The sequence below is a fragment of the Hemiscyllium ocellatum genome, chromosome 24 (assembly GCF_020745735.1).
Source record: "Hemiscyllium ocellatum isolate sHemOce1 chromosome 24, sHemOce1.pat.X.cur, whole genome shotgun sequence".
In the NCBI taxonomy this organism is placed as follows: domain Eukaryota; kingdom Metazoa; phylum Chordata; class Chondrichthyes; order Orectolobiformes; family Hemiscylliidae; genus Hemiscyllium; species Hemiscyllium ocellatum.
Window position 1 is genome coordinate 7,430,377 of NC_083424.1, and position 14,935 is coordinate 7,445,311.

At 39.9% G+C, this 14,935-nt stretch overlaps 1 protein-coding gene across 5 annotated transcripts in view; it reads left to right on the plus strand.

The window, feature by feature from the left end:
- Positions 1-14,935, plus strand: part of ankle2 (ankyrin repeat and LEM domain containing 2) — a 56,046-nt gene that overhangs the window by 11,567 nt on the left and 29,544 nt on the right. For 3 of the 5 annotated variants that reach the window (XM_060843407.1, XM_060843408.1, XM_060843406.1), the window contains 4 exons: positions 2,995-3,492; positions 11,192-11,386; positions 12,497-12,690; positions 13,834-14,022. In XM_060843407.1, the coding sequence (XP_060699390.1) occupies positions 3,006-3,492; positions 11,192-11,386; positions 12,497-12,690; positions 13,834-14,022 (1,065 nt within the window). In that variant the 5' untranslated portion in view covers positions 2,995-3,005. Of the gene's footprint in view, positions 1-2,994; positions 3,493-10,170; positions 10,246-11,191; positions 11,387-12,496; positions 12,691-13,833; positions 14,023-14,935 lie in introns of those variants that run through there. The other 2 variants (XM_060843409.1, XM_060843410.1) reach the window with 2 other exon arrangements.

Genomic DNA, 14,935 nt, shown 5'->3' on the forward strand with positions numbered 1-14,935 from the left:
ACCACTGCTGGCAGTGCATTCCATGCACCAACCACACTCTGTGAAGAACCTACCTCTGACATCTCCCCAACTTTCCTGCAGTCAGCTTAAAATTATGTCCCCTTATGACAGCCTTTTCTGCCCTGGGAAAAAGTCTCTGGCTATCCACTCTATCTATGCCTCCCATCATGTTGTGCACCTCTATCAAGTCCTCTCTCATCCTTCTTCACTTCGATGAGAAAAGCTGCTAACTACCTCAACCTTTCTACATAAGACATGCCCTCAAGTCTAGGCAGCATCCTGGTAAATCTCCACTGCACCTCTCTAAAGCTTCCATATCCTTCCCATAATGAGGCTACTAGAACTGGACATAATATTCCACGTATGGTCTAACCAGGCCTCTATAATGCTGCAGCATAACCTCGCAGCTCTTAAACCCAATCCCTCTGCTAACACAAGCCAACACACCATACACCTTCTTAACAACCCTATCAACTTGGGTGGCAATTTTGAGGGATCTATGGACATTGATTCCAAGATTCCTCTGTTCCTCCGCACTGCCAAGAATCCTGCCTTTAATCCGTAATCTGCGATCAAATTCGACCTTCAAAAATGAATCACTTCACATTTTTCCAGGTTGAATTCCATCTCCCACTTCTCAGCCCAGCTCTGCATCCTGTCAATATTCCTTTGCAACTGACAACAGCCCCCCACACTATCCACTATTCCTCCAACCTGTGTGTCATTGGCAAACTTACTAACTCATCCTTCCACTTCCTCATCCAAGGCATTTATAAAAATTACAAAGAGCACAAATCCCTGCAGAACACCACTGGTCACCGAGCTCCAGGTTGAATACTTTCCATCTACTACTACCCTGTGTCTTCTATGGGCCAGCCAATACGGCATCTAGACAGCCAGATTTCCCTGTATCCCACACCTCCTTTTATTCTGAATGAATTACCATTGGGAACCTTACCAAACGCTTTGCTAAAAATCCACATACACCACATGCACTTCTGTCCCTTCATCAATGTGTTTTGTCACATCCTCAAAGAATTCAGTAAGGCTTGTGAGGCATGACCAGCTCCTCTCAAAGTCATGCTGACTATCTCTAATCAAACTATGCTTTTCCAAATAATCATAAATCCTGTCTCCCAGAATTCTCTCCGTAATTTGCCTGCCACTGACTTAAGACTGGTCGTTAATTCCCAGGGTTATCCTTGTTCCCTTTCTTGAACAAGGGTTTAATATTTCCCACCCTCTAATCATCTGGTACTACTCTAGTGGACAGTGAGGATACAAAGATCATTGCCAAATGTGCAACGGTCTGTTCCCTCACTTCCTGTAGTAACCTTGGGTATATCCTGTCTGGCCCAAGGGACTTTATCTGTCGTAATTTTCATGCCCCCTTCTAGCTCTCCTAAGTCCACTCTTCAGTTCCTTCCTGGCTACCTTGTAACCCCCTAGAGCCCGGACTGATCCTTGTTTCCTTGACCTTAAGTACGCTTCCTTCTTCCTCTTGACTAGATGTTCCACATCTCTTGTCATCCAAGATTCCTTCACCCTACCATCCCTTCCTTGCCTCAGTGGAGTGAACCTATCCAGCATTCGCTGCAAGTGCTCCCTAAACAACCTCAATGTTTCTGTTGTGCATTTCCCTGAGAATAACCTCCCAATCTATGCTCCACAGTTCCTGCCTAATAGCATTGCAATTCCTCCTCTCTCAGTTAAATACTTTCCCATACAATCTGCATCTATCCCTCTGGATGACTATAGTAAAGTATAGGGAGTTGTGATCATTATCACCTAAATGCTGTCCCGCTGAGAAACCTGACACCTGACCTGGTTTGTTGCCAAGCACCAAATCCAGTCTGACCTCCCCTCTGATCGGCCTATCTACATATTGAGTCCGGAATCTCAATATGGATGCCTGACAAAATATGCTGCATCCAAGCTATTTGCACTAAGGAGGTTCCAATCAATATTGGGAAAGTTGAAGTCACCCATGGCAACCCTATTATTTCAGCACCTTTCCAAAATCTGCATGCCAATCAGCTCCTCCATGTCTCTGTTGCTATTGGGAGGGTCTCTCGAAAACTTCCAATAAAATGACTGCACCTTTCCTGTTTCTGATTCCCTGATGAAGGGCTTATGCCTGAAGCATCCTTGGATGCTGCTTGACCTGCTGTGCTTTTCTAGTGCTGCACTTTTCGACAGTTTCTGACTTCCACCCATACTGACTTAGTAGACAAACCCTCCTCAATGACCTTCCTTTCTGCAGCTGACTATCTCTGATTAGCAATGCCACTCCCCCACCTCTCTTACCTCCCTTGAAACACCTAAACCCCGGAACATCCAATAACCCTCTTGTTTTCTATCCTTTACAGTTTCTCTCTTTATGATCCGAGGCAATCTGATGAGGTTTGTTGTGTCATGGTGTCAACGTTGGTGATAAAATAGCAGTTAGCAGTCCCCGAGATTTGAGCAGGCCTGTTCACTGACGAAAGGTCATTCTGAGGTCAGCAAAAGAGCTGCAACAGTTTATTTCTATCTCCAGCTGCTTTTTGACCTGCTGAGTATTTCCTGCATTTTTAGTTATAATTTCAATTTTTCAGTATCCATAGTAAATTACTTTTGTAACTAAATTACTTTTGTTTATTATGTTTACTAATGGGCTGAATAACAATCTGGCTCATATGTTTTAATGGAAGACTGGGTGAGAAAAGGAATGGAAAAATTTGAAGTCTAATTTTATTCAACTTCTATGAAATAATCTGTGAAGCTTAGTCCTGAATTGTGCTACTTTGGATGGCAGCTAAATAACTGAAATACTGTTCTGTTACGTGAAGGTTTTTTGCTAAGAAAATCACTACAATGCTCAAAAGTTGCAAGGTTATGTTCAAATCTAAAATAAATTAAATGTTGACAGGTTAAAGATTGATGGTAACTTTGTCAGTTAATTAGCAATATTTAGTATTTCTTTATAGATTTTATTCCTTTTTTTCTCCACAGATAAAGACAGCATGGATTCTATTTTGATGCGATTGAAGCAACTTACCCCTGCTGAACTCAGACAAGAAATTCTCAATGCTGGATTGAACTATGGACCCATAACTTTGACGACCCGTTCCATTTTTGAGAAGAAATTAGCCCAGGCTTTGTTGGAGCACCAGGGAGGAGGAGAAGCAGTTAGGCTGCCTGAATTAATCGATAATTCAGTCAAACCTGACGATGACAAAACTTTGCGCAGCCACTCCTCGGGTGTGTCTGACTGCAGTTCTGCCCCATATTCTGACCAGTCCCATCCATCAAGAGTTGTCAGTGCCGACAACGATGGACATTTTGGATATAATGTGGGACCGAATCCTCCAGATGAGGCATCATTATCAAAAGATGTAGATGTGAGTGATTTACAGAATAGTGCTGAACAGATGTTGGGAGGGTCAGCTGCCTCCCCTTCACTTTATTATGGGGTTTGTCCAGTCTGGGATGACATATTGTCCAGGAATGGTGAGTCTCTTAAATATTGTAAGTACATAAACATTGTAGTTATGTCAGGACTTACCTTACCTGAATTACTTCATCATTGACCATCCTTCCAGTGGAACCTTAAAGGTCAGCTTTGAAGTGTCATAACATTCCCATCATGATTGACGGTCTATCCCTTGAAGACTACATGCATCCAACAATGGAGCAGGGCGGAAGGAAGGAACTGGGTGATCTAGTGGGTTATAACATTTATTCCTTCTGTGAACTTAAATTACAGTTGCAAATAATGGAGCAGAGACTTTTACCCTCTAAGTTTCTCCTCTTAAGCATTCCCTCAGAATTTGGAGTGATGTGTTTCTGTTTGATTCAATAGATTCTGAAATGACTTCTAAATCTGATGTGTGACCTGCAGAATTGTTCCACACAGGACAGATGTGTTCTAAAGGGTTGGGTAGATGAGTTGCACACTCTTGGTTACCGTGACTTCCCCTTTGCATGTTCTGTGACAAAGTCTTTTAGTGTATTCAGTGTCTTCTCTATTGAGTCTTCTCTGCTTTGGTCAGTCACAAGCCAGGAACTTGCGTTCCTAGTTATTTTTGACGTCTTCGGGGAGACTTTGAGGACATTTCTAAAGCATTTCAGCTCCTATCAAGGGAATCTCTTATGAGAGGTGCATCAGAGGTCTAGCGTTAGGCTTGTGAGTGATGTCATGTCCAGCGAGCTGTCTTTTTTAGTGATTATCACCTCAGTGTTTGCATAGGAGAGTTTCTGGCTTTGGACTGCCATTTTTGCTTCTGGATTTGGAAGTTTTTGTGAAGGCCTGTGGTATCTGTCCAGTGCTTTGATATTGCTGTATTTTTCAAAGAGCCCATGTGTTGCACAATAAATGTGATTTTTGCCTTGGGTTTGAGATCCTAATTTTCATATTCTCAGATTTCTCAGTCAACTGAAGACTGAACTGTTACATTGGTGAATGTCACAGCTGATGAATTTCATCATCAATGTCTGTCTTCATCAAAATGAGACTCTCAGTATATGGAAATAGTCAACATTTTCCAGGAGCTCACTGTTGATGTTAATTGATGGGACAAGACATTTTGCTGTGAAACCTGGGTGGAAATAGAACTTGGTTTTCTAAGTATTTAGCAAAAGGCCTATTTTCTCAAATATTTCAAAAAAGGAATCCACAATGATGTGGAGCTCAGTTTGAGTGATTGCCCAAATAATAACTGTGAACTGAAACTCCATGACAGAAGGCACAGTTGGAGGGTTTTGGATTGAAGGTGAAGTAGGCTGAATACTTTCCTGTCTGTTCTGTCGATTTATCTCCATACCTATATGCAATTTGCTGGAGGTCTCCCTACAGCATTGTAGGGAGGTAAATGAAGAGAGTTGATACAGGGACACAATCTTGTTTAACTAGAGTTTTTTTTTGCCAAGATAACATCTATGATGGCTCCATTAATGATGGTCATGGATTACATCATATTGTAGAGTGGGTGGAGGATGATAAATTTTCATGTTGATCAAGTTTGAGGAGGTTACTCAATAGGTCAAAATCAAAGGCTTTTGTGAGATTAAAGAAGATGAAACACATGGGTTGGTGCTATTTCTTGTGGTTTTCTTGAATTGTCAGGCAGTGAAATCATGTTCATGATGTATCTCAAAGGAGCATGGGGATAGGTCATTTGTTCCTCTGAGCCTGCTCCACCATTAATTAAGATCATAGCTGATCTAGTTATTTCATTTCCCCTTTATTGTCTGCAATTCAACCGTTGGCTTCTTTGTCTATCAAAAATCAAACTCAGCATTGGATAAATTTAAAGACCTTACCTCCGCTGCATTCTGGGAAGAGAATTCAACACTATCAAAAACCCTCAAGGAATAAAAAGAACCTCATTTCTGACTTGAAGATCTCTTATTCTTAAATTCGACTAGAAAAGGGGAAAAATGTTTCCCATTTCCACCCTGTCCAGTTACTGCACCAGGATCTTCTACCTGTTAATATGGTCATCTCTAATTCTTCTTAGCACCAATAGATAAAGGCATGACCTGCTTCACTTTTCTTCATAAGGTAAGCCCTTCATTCCATGATTGAACCTTCTCTGAACTGTTTCTAAAGCCATTATAGTTTTTTCTTTGAATAAGGAGACCAGAACTGTAGACAGTATTGCAAATGTGGTCTCACCTAAGCCCTATAATGTTATAACAATTCCCTACTTTTATATTCCGTTTCCCTTGCAACAAACAACTACATTCCATTTGCCTTCCTAATTACTTGCTGTACCTGCATACTAACTTCATGATCCATGTACTGGGACACCTCTGATCTCTCTGCAGAGATATGAGATTGTTCTGCCATGTTTCAGGAGTTCACATCTATGTCCTCCAAGGCATTTGTTGTTTTTCAAGTGCTAAATAGCTTTTTGAACTTGAAGTTAATTGTTCACACTGACAGTTCAAAACCCATCCCCACTTTACCTTATTAGTTTTGTTAAAGATCTGGAAAGGTTACAGCCAAGGATTTTTTAAAATCTCAAGTCTAACTTCAAATTCCTGCATTTTACTGGCTATCAAGAAGACATTTTCTGTTTTGGACTACACTTGTTCTATCATGGCATAAATTCTGGTCCAACTTTTCTTGGAATTCTTCATTCTAATCCAGGTCAGATAAAATGTTATGTAGTTGCATACCTCTGGATTTTCTTTGGGGCCAATCTGACAGTGAAGGTTCCTACCGAACTTGCCCAGTACAGGAATCCCTACAGAGGCTGTCTGTAGATGCCACACTCTCTCTTTTTACAATATTAGCTGCAGTATTCTGGTAAGTAAATAGTTTGTCTGAATCGTATTTGAGAAGCTACGCAGTGACAGGAAGCAGATAGCCTGGTGGGTGGTTGAGAGTCAGGGAGTAGCATAGTGTCACAAAGCTTTTTTTTCCTTAAAAGCTGTTCCTTGGCACAAGGAGACTCTGTCCTTGATTTTTTTCAGAGGGGCTCTGATCAGATTTCTCCAGTTTCCTCATTTCCCCTCCCCCCACCTTGTCTCAGTCTATCCCTTGAACTCGGCACCGCCTTCCTAACCTGCAATCTTCTTCCTGACCTCTCCGCCCCCACCCCCACGCTGGCCTATCACCCTCACCTTGACCTCCTTCCACCTGTCGCATTTCCAACGCCCCTCCCCCAAGTCCCTCCTCCCTACCTTTTAGCCTGCTGGACCCACTTTCCTCATTCCTGAAGAAGGGCTCATGTCCGAAACGTCGACTCTCCTGCTCCTTGGATGCTGCCTGACCTGCTGCGCTTTTCCAGCAACACATTTTCAGCTCTGATCTCCAGCATCTGCAGTCCTCACTTTCTCCCAACATGCCGAAGTCCAGTTTAAAACTGAGTTCTTTATTTTATTCTTCGTGTTTCATTGTGTAATTTTGTGAATAAATTCTTTGTTTATTTTACACCTGGTAGTCAATCTTGCTAAACAGTGCCCTTACTGAAACAAATCACAAAGTTATGGTCTGGGCTGCCTGCTTAAGAATATTTTGAGTGTTCTGGCCTCACCCATAGAAATAGTTTAAAGGGTGGTCACTTGGTGGGGCAAGGATTAGTTTGGTTGGGTGGAGGTGGTTGGTTCAGACCATGTGATGATTGAAAGGAAGTGGGTGAGGTGATGGAAGGATAACAGAATGATAGGAGAAAAGTTGATTTTATTGTTATACAGAAGTTAGAGGGTTTGATAACTCAGTTGCCTGGATAGCTGGTTTATGATGCAGCTATACAGGACTGGCCGAGGTCACTGCAGTAACTTTCACTTTCAGAGCTGAGCGACTATCCAAACAAGCAAGTCACTGATTCTAATTCAGAGTAGAATAGCTTTTCTTTGCGAGGGATCTAGACTCCGGATAATTGCCCATTGGAAGTATAAAGTTTCTGGCCAAATCCCATGTAATAATTGTGTTGGATATCTGAGGGATCCTGACACAAACCTTACAGTGTATGTCCAGTCTTTGACTATTTAGAAAGGATACCTTTGTCTCTGTCTCATTGATATCCTGCGATATTTTAAAGTGATGGTTGGTTTATTGCCCCATCCTCCTCACAGCCCTGTTTAAGAGACTTTGGTCTCCTTCTGAGCTTGTATCTGGCTCGTGATTAAACTGTTACATTAGTTTTGGCCCATTCCTGATGATTTTTCATAGATGCAGCTATGTATGATCATACACATACTGTGCTAATGCCTCATAATTGTCTTATTCTCTTTGTTATTGGACTAAGGCTGTACTCTTCTGCGACCATATCATAGTTGGAGTGCTATGGCTAGCTGACGTTTTTAAAAAAAAGTCATATGTAGGCGTATTCCCCTTGTCAAATTGAAGTTTGGCATGGGGTGTCAAAATTCTGAACCTCTCCCGCTGTGACAGATCTGAATGCTGTAGCATCCTCATAGCTCGGGAACAGTGGTGCAGCGGCATAGAGCTGGCTGCCCTAATTGAAAAGTGATGTGCAGTTAGGAGGCCAACTGAAGGAACCAAGGTAATAGGTGTATACCCTTTTGTCTAGAAGGATCTTCCAGAAGAGGATTGACACTTCCAATAAAGTGAGCTTTGCCATCAAACATATGCCTGTATGGTGCCTCAGCACCATTCCCTATGGGATAAACAAGCACCTCATGATTACCCTGTTTACCCTAACAAGAAACTATATATCATTGTTATGAAGGCCTATACTCCTACACTTGCAACAGACAAGATCACATTGGGATTTTATACCTTCCTTGAGCAATCCCAGCCTAGGCCCCAGCAAGTGAGAAACTGATCCTTCTCAGACTGGCAGAAAGGACTGGAATCTCTGGAAGAGTGTGAAGTAGTGGGGGAAGTAAACGTCAACGTATTCTATCTGACAAAATGTGTAACATGGATCTTGTCAGAACCAACACGCTGTCCTCTGGTGAGATTAATTTCAATGACTTGGTAGCACAGAATTGGCTGTGCAGTATTTATTCATTTTAGCTTTGACTCTTGTGCTGATAATTTCTTAGCTTTGCTTTTATGTTAATATACTCAAAGCATTTACTGTGGAAATGAAACAATAAAAGATGAAGTGATGCTTGTTCCACAGATAACTTTGTGTTTGTTGTGATTTGTCAAGCTAAACCTTCAGTACCTCAGAACAAAGTCACTTTAATTTTCTGTTTTACTGAAGTGCCCTTTGTAATCAGAAGTATAAATTTCAGATAGATGTGAAATTCATGTCATGTTCTATATTTAATAGTTGAGTTTGTCACAAAATCTTACTTTTGACAGGCTTAAAATATTGACTTGTCCTCCTGAATTGGCTTCAGAATTGACTAAGAATGTAATCCCTTGCAGGTGAAGTAGGCCATTCAGCCCCTCCAGTCTGCCCCACTATTCACTAAGATCATGATCGATTTATCTCATGCATCAAACCCTTCTTTTCATGCCATCTTATTATAGTTCTAAACTCTCTAATACTTCAAAAATCTATCTTTCTCCTCTTTTAAATACTTTGTGATCTAGCCTGAATAACTCTCTTTGGTAGAGAATTGCAGACATTCACTACTCTCTGAGATAAATTCCTTTGTACCCCAGTTTTAAATAAGCATCCCCTTGTTCTGCAGGTATGTGCTCTATTTTGAGGTGGAAGCATTTTCTCAATATCTACCCTTCCAAACAGCCTCAGAATCTTGTATGTTTCAATAAAATCACTCTTCATCTAGTATAGATTCATATAGTACAGAAGAGGCCCTTCAGACTGCTAAAAATACCTAAACTAGTTGTGTTTTCTTTTGCAGTAAGCAGATAGCCTTGAACGACATGACATTTCAAGTACTCATTCATGTTATTTTAAAAGGTTGTGAAGTTTTCTGCCTCACCTACCATCCTAGGAAGTGTAATCCACACCCTCACTGCCCTCTGGGTGAAAAATATTTTGTCAAATCTCCTCTACTCTAAAATTATGTCCTCTAGTTATTGACCCTTTAAGGGGAGCTGTTACTTTCTCTTCACTGTCTCTGCCTCTCAAAATCTTATACACCTCTATAAAGGTCACCCCTCAACCTCTCTTTCAAAGAAAGCTCCCTGAGCTTATCCAGCCTGTCTCAGCTGAAGTGCTCCATCCCAGACACCATCCTTGCATATTATACCACTCAGTAACCTGATGCCTGAGATTTCTACTTTCTACCTTCCTCCTGCTCGAGGAGCCTTACAGCCCACGAGTGCTCCACTTTCTTTAATTGGAAAAATTGATATTAATTTTCGTGACTTGCTGCCCTACCATCTGAAATTGGATAAGTCAGCACTGAAATAGGATCAAACTTAGGACCTTTCACCTTTGTGGCCAAGGACTTTAACTCTTGGATATTATAAGTGGCATGACATGAGCAGCAAATCCCACTAATTCCAGCTAAAGTGTAATCCCTACAGGGGAACAGAGTTTGCCATCAGGTTGCAAATGAAGGAAATGTAGCACTAATCAAATTTTGACTGGAGAATGTTACCTCTGCCCTTCTTGAGAGAAAGAGTTCAACGGTTATGTTATTTTGAAATTAATTATGATTTAAAGAAACTTATTTTGAAACAGTGTCACACACTTTTGAGTTTAATAAAGTTATAGTTTGAAGTGCAATGCAATCTTCAAATTCTTCTTACCAGGATTGGTGTGGCTTGACTTGACTTCAAGGGTAGGATCCCAAGGCAATGATAACTTGTATTGCAAGAGGATAGGAATGTGTTTCTGAACATTAACCCTGATTTTGCTGGAGGTGAGTTAGGGAAATGTTTCTGCAAGGGAAGGGAAAATAATGTTTTCTGATACTTCTTTCCACGATTCTTTTCACTGCAGCCTGGTAGATTTATAACACGGTCATATGTAATCTGATTTTAAGGCTAATTTGGGTTTGGAATGTATTTATGATGATAACTAAACAGGGTTTGGAGGCTTTCCCTTCCTTCAGGCAATTAACACCCCAAAACCCCAGAATTCCTGTCAGTGAAGGAGAATAGATTTCCTGTGGGACTGTGAAATTTGCCTCATTAAAGAGGGTCAGCTGCAAATTATATATTGGGAGAATACTTTGAGATTACACCCTTTACTGCGTTAGAACTCCTGCCACTTGCTGAGCAACCAGAGCATTGAAGGCATTGAATGTTATCCATCCTGAGTGCTTCATTCCCACTGTTTGTGGGACAGCGCAAAACGAACTGTCCCTTAATCAGTTGAACATTTTGGAAACTTAAATGGAAGGAGTTGGTACATGGTCATGATTTTGTTCGGGTCAGCTTGTTAATGTTACATCAGGGTAGGTGAATGATTCTTATGCTGGAAGTTCTCCATGGAGCCAGCAGGTGGCGATTGGGAGCTTAGGCCAGTTAACTACCATTCATTTATGTCAGCATACTGAGTCCTCTTTTGGATTTTGGATTTAAAATTTTCTGCACCATTATCTATAATGGCAGGTGGCTATTTATTATGTCATGCACAAGCAAAATAACTTCATATAAATATTGTTACTTCTAAATTGGCCTTCATGATAGTATACTTATTAAGATAAATAGCTTAACAATCCCAAATGGAAAATGCTTCCCCAATCCAATGTCTTTTATCTCAATGGTAGTAAATATGGTTGTTATGACTGGTGTTTCCTGTGCAAGAGCATTCACTTGGTGAGTCCCTTTGTTTTGTAATTGTTATTTTTTCCTACCTAACAGACAAAGCACATGTATATGTGGATAAGAAGGAAGCTCTTCAAGCTGTAAAGTTGATGAAAGGGTCTCGGTTCAAAGCTTTCACAAACAGAGAAGATGCAGAAAAATTTGCGAGAGGGATTTATGACTACTTCCCCTCACCGAGCAAGTCAGCTGCTAGTGTATCTCCATTGAAAGCCAATGTGATGTGTAATAGAGGTAAATTGTTGTCAACTAATTTCTTGAGGATTTTGGAAGTTTTGTGCTATCCCTATGACTTCAACATTTTCTTGATTTTTTTTTTCATATTAACAAAACTGGTTTGATAATTTTCTGGAAATAAATACCATATTGGGGAATTCGTTCCACTGTCCTAACTTTCATAACAAATCCACAATGAAAGCAAAAAGTGAAATTAAAAGTTTGTAACTTTTCAGATTTTTATACTGGTTTAGGTAGTTAGTGATATAGTTTGCAATTTGTATTTCAGTAAATGGTAGTTTGAATATCAATCCCTTTCTTCCCAAGCTGTGGCACACTATCATTAAACATTATTATTAGATGTATCTGATTTGCACATTGTACAAGTGTGATGTGAAGGTGTTAAATCAATTAAAATATTTGTTTACTTTCTCTTGCATGCAGACTCACTCATTCAATCCCTCCCATCAAACCTGGCAGCAGATTTATCCTACTTCTCAATTAACTCTTGGTCAAATAACCAGCAACAGTTACTGTCCAGATTCTCAAATGTAGAACGAGCATGTGGGCACAGTACTGGAGGGTTAGTACACCTTGAGAGGCGACATACTGAAACCTTTTGATAATGAATATTGAGATCAAAATACCGTTCATCAGTTGCACTCTACTTGGATAAAAGATTGTTCCCAGTTAGTATTAGTTAATTTTTGACAGGTTGGATTCTGATAATGGGGAAATAAAGGTGAATTTTTTTTTTTGCTTCTCTTGCATACCTTGATTATCCTGATCCTGTTCCTCTTGCAGTGTCTACACGCTGATCATTGCATACAATTTAGATTGGTCAAAAATGTAATCTTTCCATTTCATTCACTGTTCAAACAAAGGATCAAAATTAAGAATTTTCCTTGTCCTCCGTTATTGCTTTATCACTTAAAACCTAACCAAAGGATGCAGTCATAGTTTGACCAAATAAATCAACTTTGTATTTTTTAACAAGCAGTAATGAAAGCTGAGTTTTGCTTCAGCATACGATGGACTAATCTATGAACGGTTTTGTTGCGGTACTTTTTTCTCTGATTAAATTCGTACGTTTGTTGAGGTTTTTCTGCTTATTTGTATTATCGGTAGATGGCGCAAGTTCTCTGGAAGTAGAAAGCACCAATAGGGAGAGAGCCAACAGTTTCAAAAGCCCACGCTCTCAGGATTTAACATCCAAGCTGAGGAAGGCTGTTGAAAAAGGAGACAAGGCCATCTTTCTTGATCTTGTTTGGAGTAATCCACGTTACCTAATTGGATCTGGAGATAACCCTACAGTTCTACAGGTTTGAGGATTTAATGCAGGTTATTCTGTGTTTTTTTTTAATCTTAAAGCATTGACCACTACCACAGTTGAATTTCCTAGTTCAGATACTCTAGGAACTGAGCTTCAGCCCTATAAACAAAAACTTCTGAACTTAAGTGAATTAGACATTGGGAAAGGCTTAGAGAAAAAGGTTTGTGCAGTGAATAATGAAAGCACTGTTCTGATATTGTACTGTGTCAGGAATTGAGAATGCAAGTTGCCTGTGTTTCTCAGATACTTGACTTTGGTTTTGTAGGTATTACTGACATTTTATGATTGAGATTTCATTGCGAACTGGTCAAAGCTTGGGTTGGTTTGCTTTGGTCCTTGTGATTCTGTATACCATTCAATGGTTCCTCTATAATACTCACTGGTCCATTACCCTTGACCATGATGGAATGTTTAATCGCATGGTGCACAACGAAAAGTGGAACAAATGTCTTCTGTTTATTAGGGGCTTTGAGTTATTGTACACAGTCTTGGATATCACATGCTTCTGTCACATGTGTGAGGCTTCAATCCGATCTATCTTACTGACATTTCCTGTTCCTGTTACACACAATATAAGAAAGCTGTACATCATTGCAATGACATTTCACTTGGGTTTTGTATTTGGCTGTGGAGACATATCTCCAAGAGAGGGAAAACACCAGTTTGCAATTACATACAAAAACAGAAATTGCTGAAGCAACTCAGCAGGTCTGACAGCATCTGAGAGGGAAAGCAGAATTAACATTTTGGGTTCGCTGGAGCAGAAATGTTAACTCTGCTTTCTCTCTGTAGATGCTGCCAGACCTGCTGAGTTTCTTCAGCAATTCCTGTTTTTGTTTTGGATTCCTAGCATCTGCAGTTTCTTTTGACTAGTTTGCAATTACATGGACACTACCAAAAAGATGAGGTTTTGTTCTGAAGGGCGGTGCAGGTTGAAAACCAGGTTTGTATGTGTATCAGTAGAACTGCTCCAGTCATCCTGTACCTGGTTATCCAGTTTATTTTTGAAATTTTGAAGAAAATCACCTTTTACTGCTTCAGCAAAGGAATTGAGCACAGAACAAGGGAGAAGTGGATTAGAAAATAAAAGTTTCCTCTGTGAAATAAAATACCTTTTGTGTATAAACTGCAGGAAGGATGTCGATATAATGCCATGCATGTTGTTGCTAAAGAAAATCAGCCTCAAATTTGCCAACTTCTATTGGACACATTGGAAAACCCTGAATTTATGCTGCTGATGTATCCAGATGATAATGAAGTTATGCTGCAAAAACGAATCAAATACATAGTTGACCTTTATCTCAATACACCTGATAAAATGGTTGGTATTACATTTTGTTTTGACTTTCAGTGAATATTGATGTGACTTGTGCAGTTTAGAAAAGTTTCTAAATTAACTGTCATATCTTATTATCTGCTGTTAATGAAGAATGTTGATTTTTATTTTGTGTAAAACAAAGATTACAAATGGTAAGCTGCTTGGGTCTGGTTATACAGGGCAAAATGTAGCTTGAATTTCAGGTTGGATTGTAGTGTTTTTATTTTTTGTGTTGAAATGTGCATTTTACTACATTACCTGTACATCCAGTGTAATCTATCTGAGAATACTGATATAATCTAACATGAAACTACAAAATCATTTTGGCTTCCACTCTTATTAAACAGCTCTTAAGGCAAAATTTCCTTAGCTCACTGTTTTGTTGCAAATATTTGTGTTTTGTATGTATCTGCTTTAAAATAACAGATTAGTCATGATTTGTTGAATAGCAAAGCAACCTTTACAGGGCATGTGGTCTACTCAGCATTTTATTTGTGTTCTGTTCATTTACCAGTTATGTGCCCATTCGTTAACCCATTGTACCATCACCTTGAGAGAGAGAGAATTTCAGAGAGCTATTTTTGCCACATCGAATTCCATATTCCGTACTATGTACTGCCACATGGTTCACACTTGATCTCTTTCCCACTCCATAAGCACCGACTCATCTTGTCTCAAAACTCCAGTTGCATTTTGGTTCTTCGTCTCATTCGGTGTCTGAATAAGCAACATTTCCCTTTTCCATTCAGATGTTAAGGAACACAAGCTGCAACAACTCACTGGCATTGAGTCCTCCCTCCTCTTCACTTTTTCACTTTGGAGCAGTTTCTCTTTAAGTAAGTTTCACTCTTTCCAATTGAAAGGTCTGATTAGGGATACACACAAATCCCAGTTATGTCTGTCACTTTGCAGGCTA